The sequence below is a fragment of the Athene noctua genome, chromosome 1 (genome assembly GCF_965140245.1).
Source record: "Athene noctua chromosome 1, bAthNoc1.hap1.1, whole genome shotgun sequence".
NCBI lineage: Eukaryota > Metazoa > Chordata > Aves > Strigiformes > Strigidae > Athene > Athene noctua.
In genome coordinates, this window is record NC_134037.1 from 111,918,167 (window position 1) to 111,938,812 (window position 20,646).

The 20,646-nt window shown below is 40.9% G+C and overlaps 1 protein-coding gene across 1 annotated transcript; it reads left to right on the forward strand.

Moving 5' to 3' along the window:
• The first annotated feature begins 6,396 nt into the window (after window positions 1-6,396).
• Window positions 6,397-19,837, forward strand: GTF2A1L (general transcription factor IIA subunit 1 like). Its single transcript, XM_074897399.1, has 9 exons — window positions 6,397-6,423; window positions 8,422-8,523; window positions 8,827-8,950; window positions 10,536-10,591; window positions 11,816-11,903; window positions 13,142-13,725; window positions 15,252-15,542; window positions 16,272-16,361; window positions 19,617-19,837. The coding sequence occupies exons 1-9, from the start codon at window positions 6,403-6,405 to the stop codon at window positions 19,722-19,724; spliced, it is 1,464 nt and encodes a 487-aa protein (XP_074753500.1). The 5' UTR covers window positions 6,397-6,402; the 3' UTR covers window positions 19,725-19,837.
• The last annotated feature ends 809 nt before the right edge of the window (window positions 19,838-20,646 follow it).

Here is a 20,646-nt window from a genome sequence, read left to right on the forward strand (position 1 = left end):
ACTAGCAGTTTCTTGTCCCCTCACTGGAAATTTATCAAGCTTGTTTTACATTTACTATAATTAACTGGTCGATCTCATATTGCAGTTTATTAGAAAGAGCAGTTCTACTCTGTGTGTGAGTGGGGACATCACTCCTTGTCTTAGATAAAGCTAGCTGCAGAAAGCTGAACAATGTACTATATGCCATTAATGATCATTTATGGCAGGCCCTTTTCCTGCCTTATTTACATAACAATAGTAAGCCAAAGAATACTGTGTTTTTTCCTATTGAGTACTTCCTCTCATCTCTCTGGGATATTTGAATATAATATAGCAACAACTGTTGAAGACTCACAAATTTCAAAGTCAGTTCTTCAAATGAGCTGTTACTAGGGAAATAGTGAAATTTCTGTGGGGAAATAAGGCAGAGGTTTGTGGGGCAGCATTCAAAGAATGGGCTTAAAGTACAAAATAACAGTGCCAACTGTCCTGTGCTGCTGCCTCTGTAGCAAACCCGTCAGCTATTCTGGGAAACACTGGGAAATACAGTTAACATTCATTTTCACTTCATCTGTGTTCTATCCTTCAGTGAGCACCTGCAAATGGAAAGCAGGTGACTAACAAGTATAGTCCCCTTCCAGAGCTTAAACAATTTGCAGTGTTTAAAAGTATGAGTGAACAATATGATTTAGGTACATGAAAAAGTAAGATGGTAAATTGCTAGAATACAAGTAAAAACATTTATTTTTGGGACAGTTGCTTTGTATGTGCGATGCCTAGTATGTGTTATTTTATAGCCATGTTCTTTCCTTAGTAAAAACAACCTGTAATTTTTTACAATAACAGTCATAACATGTTGTAAGTGATGTTCATGCTCCCTGCTGAAGCCTTACTGATAGAAACAAATGAAGAATCGGCTCAAATTCTGCTCTGCCATCCCTCAAAACACAGCATGGTATTTCAGGTTGTGGGTAGCTACAGTCTAGCATTGTATTGCATTGTGATGGCCGTTTCAGTATAATATAGAATAACTTTCACTTCCATTTCCGTATTCAATAACAAAAGTCTGATGGGGAAAAAATCAGAAGTGGCGACATGCTGGGAGCAGAAGAGACCCACAATGAGTGACTGGCAATGGAGGTAAGAGGAGGAGGCAGGGAGTGAGCAGGGAGGTGGCAGAAGGAAATGGCAGCGGGCAGAGCTTGTTTGCAAGGGCTATGAAGAACTGCTACCTCTCTAAGTCAAGGTGAAAAGTTTACCTAAAAAAGGGACTGAAAGAGAAAAGCAGCGAGGAACCCATGCAGAGAAGAGCCTTCAAGGGAAGGTATTGAGAACAAAGTTGCAAATAGCTGTGTGTGTGGGGGGGGAATGAACTGAAGGCTCTCCTGGGGTGGGGGGGAGGAGGAGGCAGGAGCAGCTGAAGAAGAGGTGACATGGGCAGGGCCATAGGAGACACAGCGAGGTAGCTGTGAGACCCATGGGGCACAGTGCAAGGTGCCCTATCCAAACAAGCCAAGCCGGTGCCTGCCTGTGGCCTGCCATGGGCAGCACCAATGCCGTGCAGCTGGCCCTGCTTTCATACAGTACGTGCTGCCATTGTACCCCAAGCAGAACTTGCTCAGTCTGTCTGTAGCATCCCTGCCTCACATCTGTGCAGCTGTCGGTAACAGTCACCTATCTCCCTGGATGGGAAGATCTCGTTCATGCAAGGGACCAGTGACACAGTTATGCTATAGGACATGCAATGAAAATATCAAATAAAACCCAGCAGTGGAACAGGGAGGATTTAAAGCAAGAACTCAGGCATTAACCTGATGATACCCAGAGGTAAGCTACCGCTGTAACCTTGCTGGACTGCTCTCTAGGGAGGGATATCCATCTTTCAAGTCATCTGTAATGTTGAGTAGATTTTACTGCCTAAATGTAAGTACTGACACCAGGATTTGGATGACAGCTCATCTGAAATGGAGGGAGCCATCCACTGCCTGGAGAGAAAAGGTGAAAGGCTGTTTTAGCCCCCTTCACGGGAAGCTCTTACTGAATATCTAATCACATCTGAATATCTAATGTCAAAAGGGGTGTGCAGGCAGATCTACAGGCAGATCTACACAAAAGTAGAACTGGGGGGAGGTAGGAAGACAAAGAGTGAAAAGGTTTGTACAGTCAAGTATTAGGATAGTGGGAGCCACATTTGCTCAGAAAGGGAAGGTCAGGAAGATGACCTTGAGCAAATACCGGGGTCCTCATGTAAATGCTTTCAAGACCCAATATGGCAATGCAGGTTGTCTCCATGCATCTGAGTTATTCTTCAGTAGAGTTAAATTGGTATCAATTAGGCAGTAAAAAGGAGACCCTGACTGCTAAGCTGTGCTTCAACCTGTCTCTCAAAGTCACTTGCTGGATGATTTCTGTGGTATGGCTGATGCTGCAAGACCCACTGCTGGTGAAAGGGGCTACTGTGGTTGCTCAGCTTTATTCCTCTCCAAATTACCAAATGCAAAGTTAGACAGAGCAAATTGGCCTTGACCAAAACATGCTGCTCTGCTCTTATTTAACTTCACACTAAAACTGCTGGGCCTCTGCAGTCGTCTGCTCGACTATGAATTTCCAGCAGCTAATTCAAATAAGGAGAAATGATGGTTCTGGCATTTAGTCTGGCACTGCACCCTGCCTCTGTGTGGTTCTGCATGTCCCTGCAGCTAGTCCCTCTCCACTGGGGCAGGGGAGCCCAGGAACAGGCAATTACAGACAGGTGAGGAGGGGGGGGATTTCAATCACTGGTGAAGGGGGGTGAAACAAGATAGCAGGGAAGAGACTTAGAGAGTCATGAGGGCAAAGACAGTTGATAAAAGAAGAGGGAGCTAGACTGGGGCTTTTCTTGGGGACACACAGCAGGAGGTTGGGGTTTCTCTGGGGAAAGAGGGTGCTACAGAACATCTGTATGTCACTTGCGGGGAAACAAGGCCGACAGCAAAGGAGGTGAGCGAACAGGAGACAAACGAGCTGGGCACCGGCAGGAGTGTGGTAGAAAGCGGACACGAATAAGGACAGTGAAGTGGCTGGTGGCTGCTGTTTTCCTTTGAGGCTTTCTCTCCACATAAGGCATATGTATCAGGGTGAGTATTTAGGAGCAGTAAGGCTTATTTCATCCTTAATTAGGCTTGCTAATACTACACAAGTCTCAGGGCTTATCAAGGAGCTGAGATATGCAGTACTGTTCAGTATATTCAATCCATCAGGACTGCCAATTTTATAGAGCAGTTTGTACAGGTCAGAGCCCTTCTTACACCACCCAATGTCGTGAAAATTTGTCATTAAATTGAATTAAGGGACAGCTCTTTCTATGGTTTCTCTGATAAAGTGGTTTAAATCAGGTAGAAAAGGAGAGGCCCTTGAAGAAACAGGAGTCACACATGATAAATGAAAGAGGAATAAATCACAGGTCCCAGCGTTATCTGTCTCAGAACTCCGACAGAAATTATGGCGCTTATAACAAAATCACGCTGTTAATAAAATTGGTTATGAGACTAGAGTGCTGTATATCTATGAGTCAACAGCTAAAAACAAAGGGAGCATGTTAGAGAATATCTTTAAAATGAAATCACAGTTCTGTCCGTGTCAAGGCATCTCCATGAGGACTGCCTGCAATCTGCAGCCGGTTCCTCCTAAGAATGATTGCTTTTACTTGGAAAGAAGGGCAAGATGGTATTTGTAAAATACGACCTGAGAAAGAATTCTGCAGTCCCGCGGCTGAGTAGCCATGTTCCTCTACAGCAGCAATGCTGGATTTGAACAGAAGAGGGCATTCATCACCAAGCATCTGAGTTTGCTGAGGGCTCTCTGTTTCGAGAGGGAAGGCATCTGAAAATGGTATTTTTAAAAAAATGATTAATAAAGGTTCATCATCCAAAAATAAATCTTCTCTAGACATCATGTACCAAGAGGAGTATAAATAATTACAAATTAAAACCTGTCCAGTAAACGAATGTTTGAGGTGCCCTTAGGCAGCACTATCCCAAAGGCTGACAAAACCCCTGAAAAATTAGGGGAGTTTGAACAGCATGCTAATCTTTTCAATAGCCTGACTTTTGAAACTCTTGCAAGCTGTTAAAGAGACCTCAACGGGGAGAGCTGGATTGGAAGCTGATCCAAGACTGGCGAAACCTGGATGCTGCTCCGGACTGCCATTTGTGAGCTTGGGCAAGATATCTGGTGTGTCTGTACCTCAGTTTCTTCTCTTCAAAGTGGGGTTAAATGTTAAAATGTTAATCCAAAAGCATGAAAATCACTATAGGGTTGCGCTTTATACTGCAGGACACTGATGCTATGTTAAGATCACCAATATCAAAGCTAGCCAGTCAGTATGAGTAATGCTATTCAGTGATTTTAATATTTTTTTCTTGCTTAGAGAAGATGATTGAATTTTTTCAGTGTATACCAGGTTTTCATGCTGTTCAGTTGACACTGCTCACAGTGCTGGGATGAAAAGACACCTTCTCTAAGAATTTGTAAAAGAAATTTTAGAAAGTATGCTGCTAAACCTCAGATGAAAGCATAAGCGCCTTGGTTAGCAGGAAGCACTCTCTGCAACCTCCCTGTGCAGTTTGGAGAGTTGTATTCCCAGTTTTTACTTTCTCCTCAGTGATAGCTGCGTACTATCAAGTAGGCTTAGCCTGCTGTCCCTTGCATGAAGGGAGCTGACACGTTGACCTTCACGACTGGAGTGTGGACACGTTGACCTTGGCGACATGGAGTATGCCCACAGTGCCTTGTGCTGGAGGATGTGCTTGTATATGCAAATACAGAAACACACTGTCATCCTGAAGTGCAGGTGAAAATTGTTTGCTTTGGACTGCAAATGTTCATGTGGACATAGTCAAAGTAACCCGACCACTATCTGAGATAGCTGAGAAGTCCTTTGGTATCAAGCTTCCCAACCTCTCTTTCTTTTTGAAGTTAGGCATACAGATTGTTCCAATTTCAAGGCACGTTGTAATCCCTAGATAAACAAAGAGTGGTAGAAAGCAGGGAAATAATCTATAAATCTTTCTGCACTTCCACTTTTCTAAAACCGCTGTACAATATGCTGGCAGATAGATGGCTCTGCATCAAGTTTATCTGCCTGATGTGTGAGTCGCAGCCAGCTGCAGGATCACCATCTGCAACCTTCAGGGCCCAGCGCGCTCCTGAAAGCTGCAACTTCTTCCTGCTATCTCTGCTAACACCACAGGACTAACCAGACAGGAGAATAATAATGACGGTCTTGGTATGCACTATCCCAGACAGTTTCAAATGAGCACTGTGTTGTAAAAAAAACCCATTTTATTATTTAAATTATTCTATAAGCATAGCAACATGGCTTGCCTTTTCCTTATGATGCAGTGCATACAGAACAGCTGAATATGCAACTGCTGTTTAATTCAAGACCCAGACTCTGTCATTAAACATATTTTGTTGTAGAGCAAAATTACTTCAACGGCAAATTGCATTTGTCTCACTCATGAAAACGCAACTTACAATATTATTATGGATGTTGCTTCTTTTTTGTTGTTGTAGGTGTTAGGCTAGCTATATAATTAAGGGTCTGTCAGCATTTTCATTAAAATATTTTCATTTTTCAGGATGTGTAAGTCAGCCTTAAAAATTAAAGCTTAACGGGTGAGTCTCCTCTTCACAAGCCAAGTAGCACTGTAAATGCATAGCTAATGAAAAACAGAAAAAGAAATGAAAAGATGATGTTTCTAGGTTCTCAGAATTATCAGGGCAACACCAATCCATGTACAGACAGAAGGTGTATAAAGACCAGAGTATATATTCTCCTACATATATGAGATTAACAAACATTTTTTCCAGATGAGTAACTGCTAAATTGGTAAATCTCTCTATTAACATTGAACAGATTGCTGCAAATGTAAGCAATAATTTGGGTAGTTGTACCAGATTGCTGCTACTTAACTGGTAGCTTCAGCTTTCTCCCTGTTTATGAGATAATAACGACTTCAGAGTTTATTAGTGTAAAATAAAATGCTTTTGTAGCCAGTTTTTCTAGGTATATTTTCACACCACGGGGCAACTGTGCTTCTCCACACAAGGCCTCCTTTCCCCTGTGCTCACAAGGCTGAAGTTTCAGGCCAGACCTCAGGTCCGAAGGGCGCTCCGGGCCCCTCGGGGGCCTTGCACTTGGTGCAGCGGCGGGTCCCTCTTCTTGGTCTCGCGAACTGAAAGAAAACACCCGCGTTTAGTACCGAGTGCCCGGTTACGCCCCAACGTGTGGCGCCGCACGGGGCGTTTCAGGGACAGGGAGGAAAGGCGGGAGCCCGCCGGCAGAGTAGGGCCCGGGCGGGGCCGGCGGCGGGCAGGCCGCGTCGCCGTGGCAACGGCGCCTTAAGGCGGAGGGGCGGGCTGATGGCGGCCGCCGCCGCCATGGCTCACGTTAACCCCGTGGTGAGGGGCAGCGGCGACCTCGGTCCTGGTCCCGGTCCCGGTCCCGGTCCCGCAGCGCGTAGCCTGGGCTTCGGGGCTGCCCGTGGCCCGGCGGGGTCTGGCTGCCCCTCTGTGCGGGAGGGAGAGGCCGGGGCCGGGGCAATCGCCTCCCCCGGGCCCGGCGGGAGGTGGTGCCGGCTGCGGAAGCCCCAGGAGGGTTCCTGGGAGCCGCCCGCGGTTCCCTGGCGCGGGAAGCCCAGGGGTGACCTCGAAAGCCGTTATTTTGGGGGTGTGGTGTTAAAAAAGAAGTGTTTTGTGGGCGAAAGTGTCGTGTCAGGGATCGGTGTGAGCCACTGGGTCGCTCCAGTGTGCAGGGGGGACGCTGTGAGAGCTTAGTGGTGTCAGGGAGAAAGGTGGCGGCTTTTACTCCCCTCCGGGTTTCATCTGCTGCCGCCTCTCCTTAGGGGGGAGTTCAGGTGCTCCTGCAGATGCCGGTTAACCCAGGGAAGCCTCGGAGGCTTCCCTTCCAGACTTCCTGTGTGGAAGTGGGGTGCTGATGAGCCTCTCCCCGCCACCCCGCTCTATGCAAAGACAACGGGAGTTTGGTCGCTGCTGGCGCTGGCGGTTCCCGACATGAACGGCCTGGTTCTGGTGAAGGAGAGCCTGTGTGTAAAGGGATAAGGCCGGAGTACAGTAATGTCTGCACTGTAGCTGTTTTTCCCTAATGTGGAAGCATGTAGTGTTTGAATTTACGGTTGCTATGTACAGTTTTTATATAGCATAACAAAAAAGTTGTAGTCACTGTAGCTTGAGAATCCTGCAGACAGGAATAGGCCTCTGAAAGATTTAATTTCAGTTTCTCTTCTGGATTAACAGTGAAGGCAAAGCATTTGGCATACGGGCTAGGCTTCATCTTTTAGTGTAGTGGTACAAGAATAAATTTTTTTCTCCTTCTTGTCTTCCTATGTGCTGGGGGATTTCTTGGAGATCTATAACTTCCTATAAGAAATCATACATGAGTATGGTTATTTTAAAGTACCATTATGTTGTGCTGATAGCTTTTTGCAAAAGCTTGTTACTTCATAGCAGATTTTTTTTTGTTTGTTTGTTTATCATCTGGAGTCTAGAACAACTTTAGAGTAGTAAAATATTAATTTGATGTTAAATTAGAAAAGTATAAATTAATCCTGGAATCTTCTAAGGTTTCATAAAAATCTCAGCTTCACCTTTCACCCTGTTTAAGCTATTCTGGTGGTAATGATAGTCAAGATTAATAAGCTTTAAATTGCTAAAAGTTCATTATCTTACAGTTGCATGTGGGTGGATGAATCTTGAAGCTTGTGTGTGTCTGTCATCTAGGTCTGACTGGAGGATTAGGATTTAATCACTGACATGGGCAGAAGAAGGAATGAAATGTGTTGGGAGTCCTATTGTAATATAACATGAATGATATGCATTGATAACTGTAGTGTTAAAATTTCCATAACTAAACTACCATACAGCATCAGAGTATTATCACAAAGAACAAAAAAATCTATTATGTCTTGCAGGTTACTTATATTATGCTTCTGATAGAACTGGCACATGTAATTTTTAGTAGCTTGTATTGTTGATTGGTCTTTAAGTTAGGGGCTATAACATTAGAATGATAGTAAGCAGTAAATGTCAGTTTTAAACTGACATTTTAGACATGGTTGTTTGAAAATACAGCATAGCAATTGTTTTTGCAGTCTTTCTAGGATTTTCTTAAGCATTTCTGTAGCCTGCAGAAACCAGTCACTTGAGGCTCAAATCCAGTATTTTTCCAGAGTTGTCTGTTCCCAGGGATGTCAGATTTAAAAGCATGAGTGGACTTGCAGACATTTGCACTTGACAGAGTATTCAGTTTATTACACTGGTTTGTTCATGCTGTTCAGTTTGTAACAGTAGTTCACGCAGCGAGATTAGACTTTGTGCTATCCTTTCAAATGACTTGATGTTTATCTTAACTTGAAAATATTTTGGGGGCTTTTTATGCAGCCTAAACTATACAAGTCCATTATCGAAGATGTGATTGAAGGTGTGCGGGAGCTCTTTGCAGAAGAGGGTTTAGAGGAACAGGTTCTGAAAGACTTGAAGCAGGTTTGTTGGGTTCCCCTGCATTAATAGAAGTTGTGTGGGTTTTTTTCTTTTGAGATGATGTACCTGTCCATTTCTTTGCCCTCCAAAACATACAAACTTTTGCCCTAAATGAGAGTTATATATATTCTTCTAAGTATGCATTGGACTGCTGAATGTTGAAATTCAGTAGTGATTGCTACCATGTTTATTGGATAGAATCAGTCAATTTACTTTTGGAAAAACTAGGAATATCTGATTATCATTTTAGATGTGTTTTGTTTTTAAAGCTGATCTCTGTTGACCTTAATAATAATCTTTCTGCAGCTTTGGGAAACCAAGGTGATGCAGTCTAAAGCAACAGAAGGCTTCTTCAGACACAGCCAGCATTGTCCACAGTTTACCCTGCAGTTGCCATACAATTTTCACCACGTTCTGCAGACTTCAGCAGGTCAGATGTTGTTGAACACAACAGATGCGATTTAGGAATAGCTCAGTAACTCAAGAACCTTTTTGGAAGACTTGAAGGTGCTGCATTAATCTTGGTTTGTGATGCTTATGTATATGTCTAGCATGATGAGGAACAGTAGTTACTTGAAAGGAGAATTTGACCAATAAAGGACAAATTAAATTTTGGTAAGCTAATGCAATTATGTCTACATACTCTTGATCTGCTGCTTATCTCCAGTAGCAAAACATGAAGAGAATTTTAGCTTTCTTGTCTGCAGTCCAGAAGTGTGGCCCTTCAATTGTAAATTTACCAGTAGGGTTAAGCTTTCTCTTCCCCTTTTAATGTGTGGCATGATGTGGGCAGAGGTTATAGGGCACGTTTGTGTCATGCAGCTCTGCTGTCATGTTGGAGTTTAATCTGATTCTGCACTTGTTAAAATATAATCCCTTGCTCAAACAGAAGAATGGGAGTTTTTTGGTTTGTCTTTCAGTTAGTTTTCCTAAAAGCAGTATTCCTGTTGCAGAGACGTGCTTGACACAGCCTCTGACATCAGGACCTGTTCTTCTCAATTAAGTCCAGCTGACCACTGTGTTAATGGTATGGTAGAGTTCAGCTGAGACCTCTCCCCATGTGAGAGGCCATTAGGACCTTTACCCATAAAGGATGTAAATCTGTGTTGTAGTGCACTTCAAGGTTGGGCAGGCACGCTTCATCTCTTTTTTTTTTTTTTTTTTTTTTTTTTTACACAGTCTTCATAGTTGAATGTACTGGTTTTGGAGACAGATATTATATCTATTTCATGTGGTTAAAGGGAATATACTTTTGGGTTGGTTTGCTGTTGGGGGCTTTATATTTAATGAGCTCTACCTTGTTACTCCTAAATTTTGGAAGGGCAACACTAAGGCAAAAGTCTGTTGAAGCCAGTGAGCGCCCTTTTTTAAAAAAAAAAAGTAGGATTTGAACTGTCCTATGACTAGAGATTTTCAGAGTAATTAGGGCTACCTAAATTGTTTGCTTCTTGAAGCCTGGGAAAATTTTCCTTTTGGCTTATCTTCTCCCACTGAAGTCAGTATTGAGTGCTTTGGAAAATCCTGCCCTACTGTTCCTACTATTAGCATCACTGGATTTGTTCTGGTGCAGAAAAATACTTGTCGATGAGTCAATAAATTTTGCGTATATGTTCTTTTTCATGTTAAAAGTGGTAGCATATTGTACATCTGTGCTTCTAGTTGATGTAATAAATAGAAATGTCATGCTTAATTTTTATGGTGCAACTTAGATCAAATAATTAAATAGAACTATTAAAACAAAAAAATCTTAAAGACCAACTTTTAGCAAGATGTAAGTTTTATAAATTCAGGGTATAACCTCTCCCCCTTGGGTACAGCATAAGCTTGAAGCAACATAAAGGGAAGTATATTCAGGAGCCTTACCTAGATGTGCTCACGTTTGTTGATCTAATGAGTATGAACTGAAGTTAGATTGCTTTAGTTTCAGCAGTTCTTGCTGTACATTACTGAAAGATCAACTGTGTCCAATAAATTCATGGTTTTTGTAAAGTGGCTTTTTTTTTTTTTTGGTATAGCTTCTTTAATCATCCCAACTGGTAGAAGTTTTCAGCATTTTGTGGCAGCAGACCTGGTATGTAGCTGTAGTGACATTTTATTTCGATTTTGATTATTCCAAATTTTAAATTATTGTTTGTCATTTGTTAATAGGCTTAAGGGGAGGCAAGTATTAAATATTTTCCATGTATAGATGCTTTAGGACAGAATTTAGGGAATGAAAAAGTAGCATTTCTCATGACAGTTTCATCTGTGCAATATGGTATAGTAGGCAAGGGAGCAGGAGTCCTGCTGAGAGATAATCAACAGCTGAAGAAACTCAGTGTTGTTACTGCTACCCCTCCGCCCCGCCCCGCCCCCCCTCCCCCTTCTTTTTGATGAAAAACATACAAATTAAGAGTCTGCAGAGGGAGAGCTGTCACTCTGCTGTTTCTGTTTGAGTGAAAAAGGACAGTTGGCTTTGCAAGCATTGCAGCCAGAGTGTGTTGAAAGACATGGCTGGATCTATTTAGCCCATAGGATGGAAGTGTAGTGGAAATGCACATCTACAGATCCATTTTAATTTTTTTTGTATTTTATTACTGGGTGTGAAAATAATGCAGTTAGGAGATGCTAGCACTAGTGAAACTGAGAGCAGCATTATCTGCAAGGTATAGAACTTGTCTAGAAGAAAAGGAGTGGTTTTAGAGTTGACAGGTTCTGAACTCAGCATGACAAAAATTGTTTGCGGAGGGGCTGTTAATTGTCAGACCTTAATGAACTTATTGAGTGCCTCCTGAGCCTCAAGCTAATGAGCTTGCCAATCGAAATATAATATTGGGAAGATGTTTGTGTAACATGCAAGTTTCCTGATGTAAAATTTGGATTTCCCCAGAACAGCTAGTTTGAAAGGGAGCTGTATATCCAACTCTGCTTTCCTTGAGAGAAAAAGAATGTGAAGTGAAGGCTGAGGGAAGGCATCTGTGCTGTGTGGAGTAATACATAAGCTTAGGTAAAAGTGGCTCTGAGTGGGAAAAACACCTTTCTGGATGGTGTCTACATTGAGGGGCTACAGGAAAGAGTTCTGTTAACAAAAAGAGAATGTGATAACTGGAAAATAGGAAACACTTAGGGATAGTCATTACGCTGTCAATACAGAATACTCCTTATCTGTAAATCTCAGAAGTCTGAAGCAACTCTTCAGTAAAGATGATCACAAAAAGGCCCTCATCCCTGTTTCATCTGGATATGTTACATGTGACATTAAGGCCCTAGGAGATAAAGTATGCACTATTTCTTAATAAATCTGTCGTGTATCTAGGGTGCTTCACGAGTGGGTACAACTCTTACTCTCCCTTCGGGTATTGGTTATCCTGTACCGGCTGGAGTGACGCTACAGACAACATCTGGTAAGATTAAAGAGGGGATGTAAAATGTTACAGGGCATTGACTATGTGGATATTGAAAGGTGGTTCTAAGTACAGTAGATAAAACAAATGTGAAATTAAAGTATAGGTGGGTAGAGCCAGTTATCCTCTTCTTCCTTTGTAGTTTCTTTTTGTAATTCCTGCATGGGGGAAGCAATTACATTGATTAGTTAGTGTGTCAGTTGTGTAAACTCACAAGATCAGTTAACATGGGCTGCCAGGTGATGCCATTTTTTTTATTTCACAACTGCTCACAAATGTGTTACCTATGTCTGGACTGACAAAGGATCTCCTCCAATATAAGGGACAATCTTGCATGTTTTAAAAAGGTAAAGGCATTCTGGTGCTTCAGAATGAAATAGATTTCTTATTCAAATAAAATCCAACCATTTATTAACCTTCTTTCTGATGAAACTGCCTGTACAAAAATGTGCTTGTACTGCTTAGGGTGTGATGAGCGAAAGGATTATTTTAGATAGACTCTTTCCTCAGACAGCTGTTCTTCGATGAGAACTAATGGCACTAGGTAACTATTTCAGGTATTCCTAAAGTTCTGAGACCTATAGGCTGTGTCAGTGACTCTGTGTGTAAACATGTGTGTGGGGAAAAGAATAATTAAATGAAATTCAGAACTCAGCTCTGGCGTCTTAATTCTAACACTGGTAGTAATAACTTTAAGGATTCAGTATTTGGAGTGGTTTTCATATGATGAGAGGATAGATAAACTAGCAGTCTTTTTTTTTTTTTTTTTTTTTTAAAAAAACCCCACCCTAAACTAGGCAGTTGTTTTGGAGGGGATACCTAAAGGTCCTTCAAGGAGGGAACTGTCCCTATAGATATGGGGCAGTTTACTGTTTTATCTTGTATTCCTTAGTTTCTGAAATGACATTGAAACAAATTCAAACCAGGATTCTCCTTTTTTTTTTTAATCCAGTATGTAATTAAATGATTGAACTTATTGCCACAGGGTATTGTGGAGGCCAAAACCAAACAGAGGTATTAAACATGATGGTCTGGATGAAAGCTCTGACTCTAAAAGCCTCTGAATGCTTGGTTTTCAAAGGCTGAAATTGTGCTTGCGGAAAGTACTGCTTTGTAAATATCCTGTTTCTCATGGTTTGTTGAGTGTTTGCTATTGGTTATTAATGGTAACAGGACAGTGGCCTGGATGAACCTGTAATTTAACCTGCTAAAGCAGTTTTTAACTCTTCTTTTTGTAGGGCATCTCTACAAGGTAAATGTGCCTGTTATGGTTACACAGGCCTCAGGAGAAGCAAGTGTTCCACATCGTCCTGTTCATCAGGTGTTTCAGCCCCTTGGGCAGCCTTCAGTTCTGCAAGCCAACATTGCCAGTGTTGCACAGGTGAATGCATCTTCTGCCCAGGCAGCTGCTGCAACTTTGCAACCCCAGGAGACTGCTGTCCAAGAGACAACGGTATTTCAGCCACGTGTTGTGGAAAAAAAACACCTGCAGAACTCTGCCAATACTACCTTGGTTCAGCAGCAACTTGCAACTAATGTAGTGTTGAATCAGTGTGCAGACTCAACAAAAAAATCCCAGCATGGCAATCTTCACACAGCTGTGTTTACTCCAGAATCCTCTGAACAGTTTTCTCCTGCTGAATCCTTGGCAAAAAACTCGAGCAGTGTACTGCTGGATGTGGAGGGGCAGTTAGACATTGAACCTCGGGAGTTGGTGCAACAGCATGTGTCTGATGATACCATTGACCTGATTATCACGGGTAAAAGTTTGGATGATAACACTGTTCAGAAAGATCAGGACAGCAGTGCTCCCTCTGACAAGGTAAGACCTTTTATTTCTCAGATGGTGAAAATACATCTGTTGGAGACAGTTGTATGAAGTATTGTAAGAGATGTGATCAAACACATCTGTAAGTGACAAGTAGCACCTCTACATTATAATAATAAAAATTATTACCATTTAAAAGTTCATTCTTGAGCTTGTTTTGAATAGCAGTAGCTGACTGCTTATTATGACATTAGGAGTTTGTCACAAATGTTGCTGAAATACAGGGACTGAAGAGAATATAAATTAAAAAATGCTGAAAGTGTTATGGATCAATATAAGGTATTATTAGATTTATTAACTATTCTTGGGGATAATTTTTTTTTTTTGTGACTGAGTAGACATGAATGACCCTTTGAGAACTTCCATGTCATTTGGACACTGAATCTGCATATGGACATATTTGCCCTCAGTTGTGGGCAGATTGCTTTTGCAGGGTCAACTGGATTAGTTTTAACTTGTAATGTGTGAAAAGCATTTAACTTTCACTTAGAATGTGTATTGAGTATGAAAAGTCAGATTTGATAAGTGAAAATCTGGAAGGACATGTATTTCCTTGGGAAAAAATCCTGAACAAACTAGAATTCAGCTAGAGCTGTATGGAAAACTTGAATGATTTCAATTAACAGGCCACTTTCCTAACCTCATCTAATTTTTGTTCCAGAAATTATTTGCAGATGTTTGAAGTTGACTGAAGTTGGCTTGCTGACTTCCGAGTTGTAGTGTGTTTATGTGATTGAGACAAATTTATTAAATGCAAATTTAGTGACAGTAATGACAGATGACTGTAAATAGAAGTCATGTTATGTTGCTCATCTGAACTTTGATGGCAGGATGATGAAGACTGTCCACAGTAAGAATGGAAGGTGAAAACAAAAGTGTTATTTTCTTAAACTAGAAGGTGTATGTGAATGTGAATTAAGTGCTACAATAAAGATTTAATGAGAAACTGAAGATGGCTGAAAGCTTAAAGCCCTTTTATGTTCCTGTGAATGCTCAGTTGAGGAATTCTAGCACTTTTATGAACAGTAACTTGAAGTACTGAAATATTTACTGTCTCTCTCAGCTTTTTATATCTTATTTAAACAAAACATTTTGAGTTGAGGGAGAGGGAGGAGTTCATCCTGACTTTTGAAAAATGCTGGTTTTGTGGGCAGGGGAGTAGCTTGTTTCCTTTTTTGTTTGTTTGTTTTGGTTTTGGAATTACCTTTGCAATAGAAGTTCTAAAGGCCTGCTGGATCATCTTTTTCTTAAAAAGTTGTTTGAGTACAATAGTGTTTAAAAAGTCTAAGAAAAATGTCTTTCTGTATTGCTGAGGAATATTTGTCATGGATTCCACTTAAGTGTAAGAACAAGATTTGCAGAGGTACTCAGGGTTTACAAGTAGGCCAGGACTTAAAATTCTTATTTTAGTGCCCCAGTCTTGCTGCTTTATTAACAAAAATTTCAGGCTTTGTACTGAACAACGAAGGCTATGCGGTGTTAATTCACAAGCTGTCTCTGGTCTCTTTTATTCCTGTCAGATGGAACCTACTGAGCAGATGGAATCTAATTTACGATCAGAGGAGGATAGCTGCCGTGACATCGAAGGCATAATTCAGCTAGATGGTACTGGTGATGTTTCTCCCAAGGATGAAATACCCCATACAAAAGATAGGGAAGAGAATGAATTCATTGGCGTTATTGAATCAGAGAATCTAGAAGTTTTGGAGGATGAGGAAGATGATGATGAAGAATGTGAAAGTATTTCAAACGCAGAGTCTAGCAGAAGTGGTGGTGATAATGAAGAGCCCCAAATGGATATAGTTGAGGAGGTAATTTACTTTTAAGCCTTGTGAAGCACATTACAATATCTATTGTATCTATTTTGACTGTTGTTGAACCCAGAACAATTTCTGTTAAGTTTAATGCAGAGAATGCATAGTTAAGTTACCTCTTGAGATAGGAGGTACTGCTGAGAAATTACTGGAGAACTCATTATGAGGAGCATAGACAAATGAAAGAGATGTTGAGAAGCCATTTGTTTATTGGATGAATTAGAATACCAAGATTTCCAAGAATTAAAGGTCTTATGGTAAAACTCTAGCCTCAGTGGAATGAAGTGATGCTTTTTATTTAAGATCAGGGTGCAAATCTAGGTTTCTTTTCCTTCTGAAGGACCACAGGGCATTAGACAGAGAAGAGAACAATGTGATACAAGTGCCCAGGTTTTGCAGGAAAAGGCTTTTCTTAAAGATGTGCAATTTTGTACCCTAGAGATTCACAAGAGAATCAGCTTGTAGCATCTGGACCAGCTGATTAGTATTCCAGTTACTGGGGTCAGCAGTCTTGCTTTTTGATCTGTGATTTTCTTTAGGGTGTTTCTGTTTTTGAGAATGGAAGCATGTAAAGACACTTATAAATGAGCTTTGTGCGACATGGTCTTTGTAGCCTCTAGGTCTTGATTTTTGCAATGGAAACCTTTATTGTTCTAGGTATGTTTAATGTCAAATATATTCAATCCTATTCTGAAAGAATGTATAAAATACAACTTTACTCTCTAGGACCCCTTAAATTCTGGTGATGACGTCAGTGAACAAGACACTCCAGACTTGTTTGACACTGACAATGTGATAGTTTGTCAGTATGACAAGGTACAGTATATAGTTTTATCTTTGTTCCTTGATCATTCTAAATGATAACTTCAGCAAATCCATGTCTGGGATGCTGTCAGTGCTGTTTAAAGAAAATCTAATGCTGTACTGGAGTGTTTAAATTACAGTTAGCTGACAGTAGTCTGAAGACTTACCTGCTGTTTTCTGAAATGAGGATAATCAACGGGTTTATAATGGCCTAGTAAAGGAAGAGGGGACCAAATCTTGCATAAGCTTTTGCAGCTTTACAGATCTTTATTTCCTTAACTTTTAAGTAATGTCAACAGCTCCATGGATACATGTATGCATTTTCAGCCATGAATTAAGAGTTTTGAAATGGATAATAGCAAGGGGAGTTTGTGTACTGTCTCTTACATTTTTTTGTCTTTTGAAGTGCTGAGAGATTTTTCTACCAGAATTCTGTTGTTTCTGAAAAAACAGTTGTTAAGGGCTGTTATGTTCTCCTTCATTTTAATGTTTAAAATTATACCTTATTTTGAACTCTTGAAGATCAAATTAAGTACTTTTACCTCTGGTATTGTTTTGGACGCTTAGATGTCAACAGTTTACAAGTTGACCAAAAAAAAAGTGCATATTTTATTTTGAAACAAATATGGAAAAATATGTCTGTAGTTTGCTTAAGAATGTGCCTTGACTTTTATTCTTTCAAAAGTGACTAATTATTTGTGTGTGTTCAACTAGACCTGCCTTAACAGTGTCTGGGCTTTAGCAGTGAGCTTCTAAGAAAATTGTCTTTACTAAAATGTAACAGATCAAGTGTTTCTGAAACTAGTTACGTTTGAAAATGTAGTTATAGGGATGTGTGTATAAAATGCATCTGAAATTAAGCCATGGCATCTGTATTGTATTGAAAAGGTATACAAAGTTTTGAAGCTTGTAACTCAGTTTGTTTCAGATGCTATAGGTAGTGGATATTGTTATGTACAGCAAGTTTTGTCTGTAATAAGCTGAAGAATTGGTTGAAAATTAAAAAAACCAACTGATAGGAAGTTCAGCATTGGACATGTTTTACAGGAAGTTTAAGATCAACTGTTATTACAAATTAACAGCTACAGAAGTTGGGGGAAGATGGTGGTAACTTTCCCCTTTCCTATATAGATTTAATAGAATCATAGAATAGTTTAGGTTGGAAGGGACCTTAAAGATCATCTAGTCAAACCCTCCTGCCATGGGCAGGGACACCTTCCACTAGACCCGGTTGCTCAAAGCCCCGTCCAACCTGGCCTTGAACACTGCCAGGGAGGGGGCAGTCACAGCTGCTCTGGGCAACCTGTTCCACTGTCTCACAACCCTGACAGTTAAAAATGTCTTCCTTATATCTCATCTAAATCTACTCTCAGTTTAAAATCATTACCCCTTGTCCTATCACTACATGCCCTTTGTTGTGGTTTAACAACAGCCAACAACTAAGCACCATGCTGGTTCAGGAGAATGGGGAGGAGATTTGGGGGTAAAGTAAAATTTGTGGGTTGAGATAAGAACAGTTTAATGACTAAAATATAATGAGTATAGCAAAAAGAAATAAAACCCAAGAAAAGACAAGTGATGAACAATGCAGTTGCTCAACACCTGCTGACTGATGCTCAGACAGTCCCTGAGCAGTGATCTGCCCCTCCTGGCCAACTACCCCCAGTTTATACACTGAGCATGATGTTCAATGGTATGGAATATTCCTTTGGCTTGTTCAGGTCAGCTGTCCTGGCTACACTTCCTCCCAGCTTCTTGTGCACCTGTTTGTTGGCAGAGCATGGGAGACTGAAAAATCCATAACTTGGAATAAGCTTGACTTAGCAACAAGTAAAACATCAGTGTATTATCAGCATTATTCTTGCTCTAAATCTGAAACACAGCAGTGTACCAGCTACTAGGAAGAAAACTAACCCTATCCCAGCCAAAACCAGGACACTCTTGTAAAAAGTCCATCCCCATCTTTACTGTAGCCCCCTTTAAATACTTTAAGGCTGCTATAATGTCGCCCTGGAGCCTTCTCTTCTCCAGGCCAAACAACCCCAACTCTCTCAGCCTGTCCTCATAAGGGAGGTGCTCCAGCCCCCTGATCATCTTCATGGCCTCCTCTGGACCCACTCCCAACAGGTCCATGGCCTTATGTTGGTCCCAGAGCTGAATTCAGTATTCCAGGTGGGGTCTGACAAGAGGGAGTAGAGGGGGAGAATCCTCACCCTCAACTTGCTGGCCATGCTTCTCTTGATGCAGCCCAGGATACAAGTGGCTTTCTGGGCTGCAAGTGCATGTTGCTGGTTCATATTCAGTTTTCCACCCACTAATACCCCCAAGTCCTTCCCCTCAGGGCTGCTCTCAATCCACTCATCTCCCAGCCTGTACTTGTGCTTGGGATTGCCCCGACCCATGTGCAGGACCTTGCCCTTGGCCTTGTTGAACTCCATGAGGTTTGCAGGGTCCCACCTCTCCAGCCTGTCCAGGTCCCTCTGGATGGCACATCCCTTCCCTCCAGCGTGTCGGCCGCACCACACAGCTTGGTGTCATCAGCAAACGTGCTGAGGGTGCACTCAATCCCACTGTCTGTGTCACCCACAAAGATGTTAAACAGCACCAGTCCCAACACCGACTCCTGAGGAACACCGCTTGTCACTGCTCTCCACTTGGACATCGACATGTAGGCCTAGTAGAAAGTAGATAGGAAACAGTTATCTATTAAATTACCTTGTTATCTTTAAAAGAATGCTGGTGGCAAAATTACTGTTCTGGTTTTTTTTTCCCTCTTTTTTCTTTCTGGACTTGAAAACAGACTGATGCTTAAAATCCACAGAATTTTCTGGAGATGTTTAAAATTTCTTCTTCTAGTATTCAACAAAAACTTTCTATAGTATAGATCATTTTGCAGGCCTTTAAAAAGAAACAGAATATGCAAATTCTTTCTTACTGTTTTGTATGGCAGTATTTGCTTTTAAGCAAAGTTTTCCTGCTTTTAGCCCTATCCTAATATCTCTGTGCATGCAATGTTGCTTTGCAATGTGTATGGGAGAAGGAAACCACTGCATTTTAGTTAAGCCATACTTGTTTGCAAGGTGCAGTGTTATTTTGGGACTGATACACTCATGAAATTGCTCCATTATTGTCTTGTTTTCCTGCTGATGTTGAGCTGCCACACAGCTACCTTTGCTTTTTTGCTAAAAAAACTTTTTTTTTTTTAATTAAAATGAATGGTCTAATATATATTGGGGAGGGGGGGCACTGATTTGTTTTTCTCATCAGATACATCGAAGTAAGAACAAATGGAAGTTCTACTTAAAAGATGGAGTGATGTCCTTTGAGGGTAAAGACCATGTTTTTGCAAAAGCCGTTGGAGATGCAGAGTGGTGAAACCTCACTGAAGTATATGTACTTTAAGACTGTGGCATTATTTCCTTATGAACTTTCTGTGAAACAACTAGAATTTCTACTGCAAACTAAAACACTGTGTTGTTAGCTACTCAGCTGCCTTTGCTGTTCTTTTCTGATTATTTCATTACTTTTCCACGCAAGAAATATCATTTGAATTAATAGCTTCAATGCTGAAATGTTAAATCTGTTAGTATTCCATGACTTTCTTGAATTACTGACTATATTGAAGTAAATTTCAGATCTGTTGGTTTGCTTTCCACTTTTTAAAGTAAGAGCTAAAGTATGACTTGAAATATAAAACTACACAGTTGTTGGTGTTAACTATGTTTTTCTTTTCAAAGGCTGCTGAGTTTAAAAAAAGAAAAAAAACCCAAAACAAAACCAAAGAGCAGTATCTGTGCAAGTCTGAAACCTATGGCTGTTTCAGATGTGTAGTTCTTTCTCTCCTTTCCTTCCTCCCTCCCTCCCTCCCTTTTTTGTTGTTGCTTTGTGGGTTTTTGACTTCAGCTTAAAGGCAGGCACTTTGGATGTAAATTAGGAAGACCCTTAAGCTCTCAATATATGAGAATTATTGTTTATTCTATACCCTCTATGTCTTCTGAGATGCAATGAATAGTGTGATTTAACAGTAAAATGTGATTTATTTTCACTGCCAATGCAAAGTCATTTAAGTTTGCTTCTGTATGTATCCACTGCATTCTAGGACTACAGACCAGTAAGCTGTGAATGATACAAGTTGTGCATAATAAAAAAAGTCATGTCATATGTCCATTTCTAGCAGAGAGTTGTTTTTGTGTTCCCTAAATACAAACTTTGCATAGAGAAATGTGTACAAGCCATGCATGTCACAGCAGCTCACCCTGCCATAAGAGCTGCATTCCCAGCAGCTGTCAACATTAGC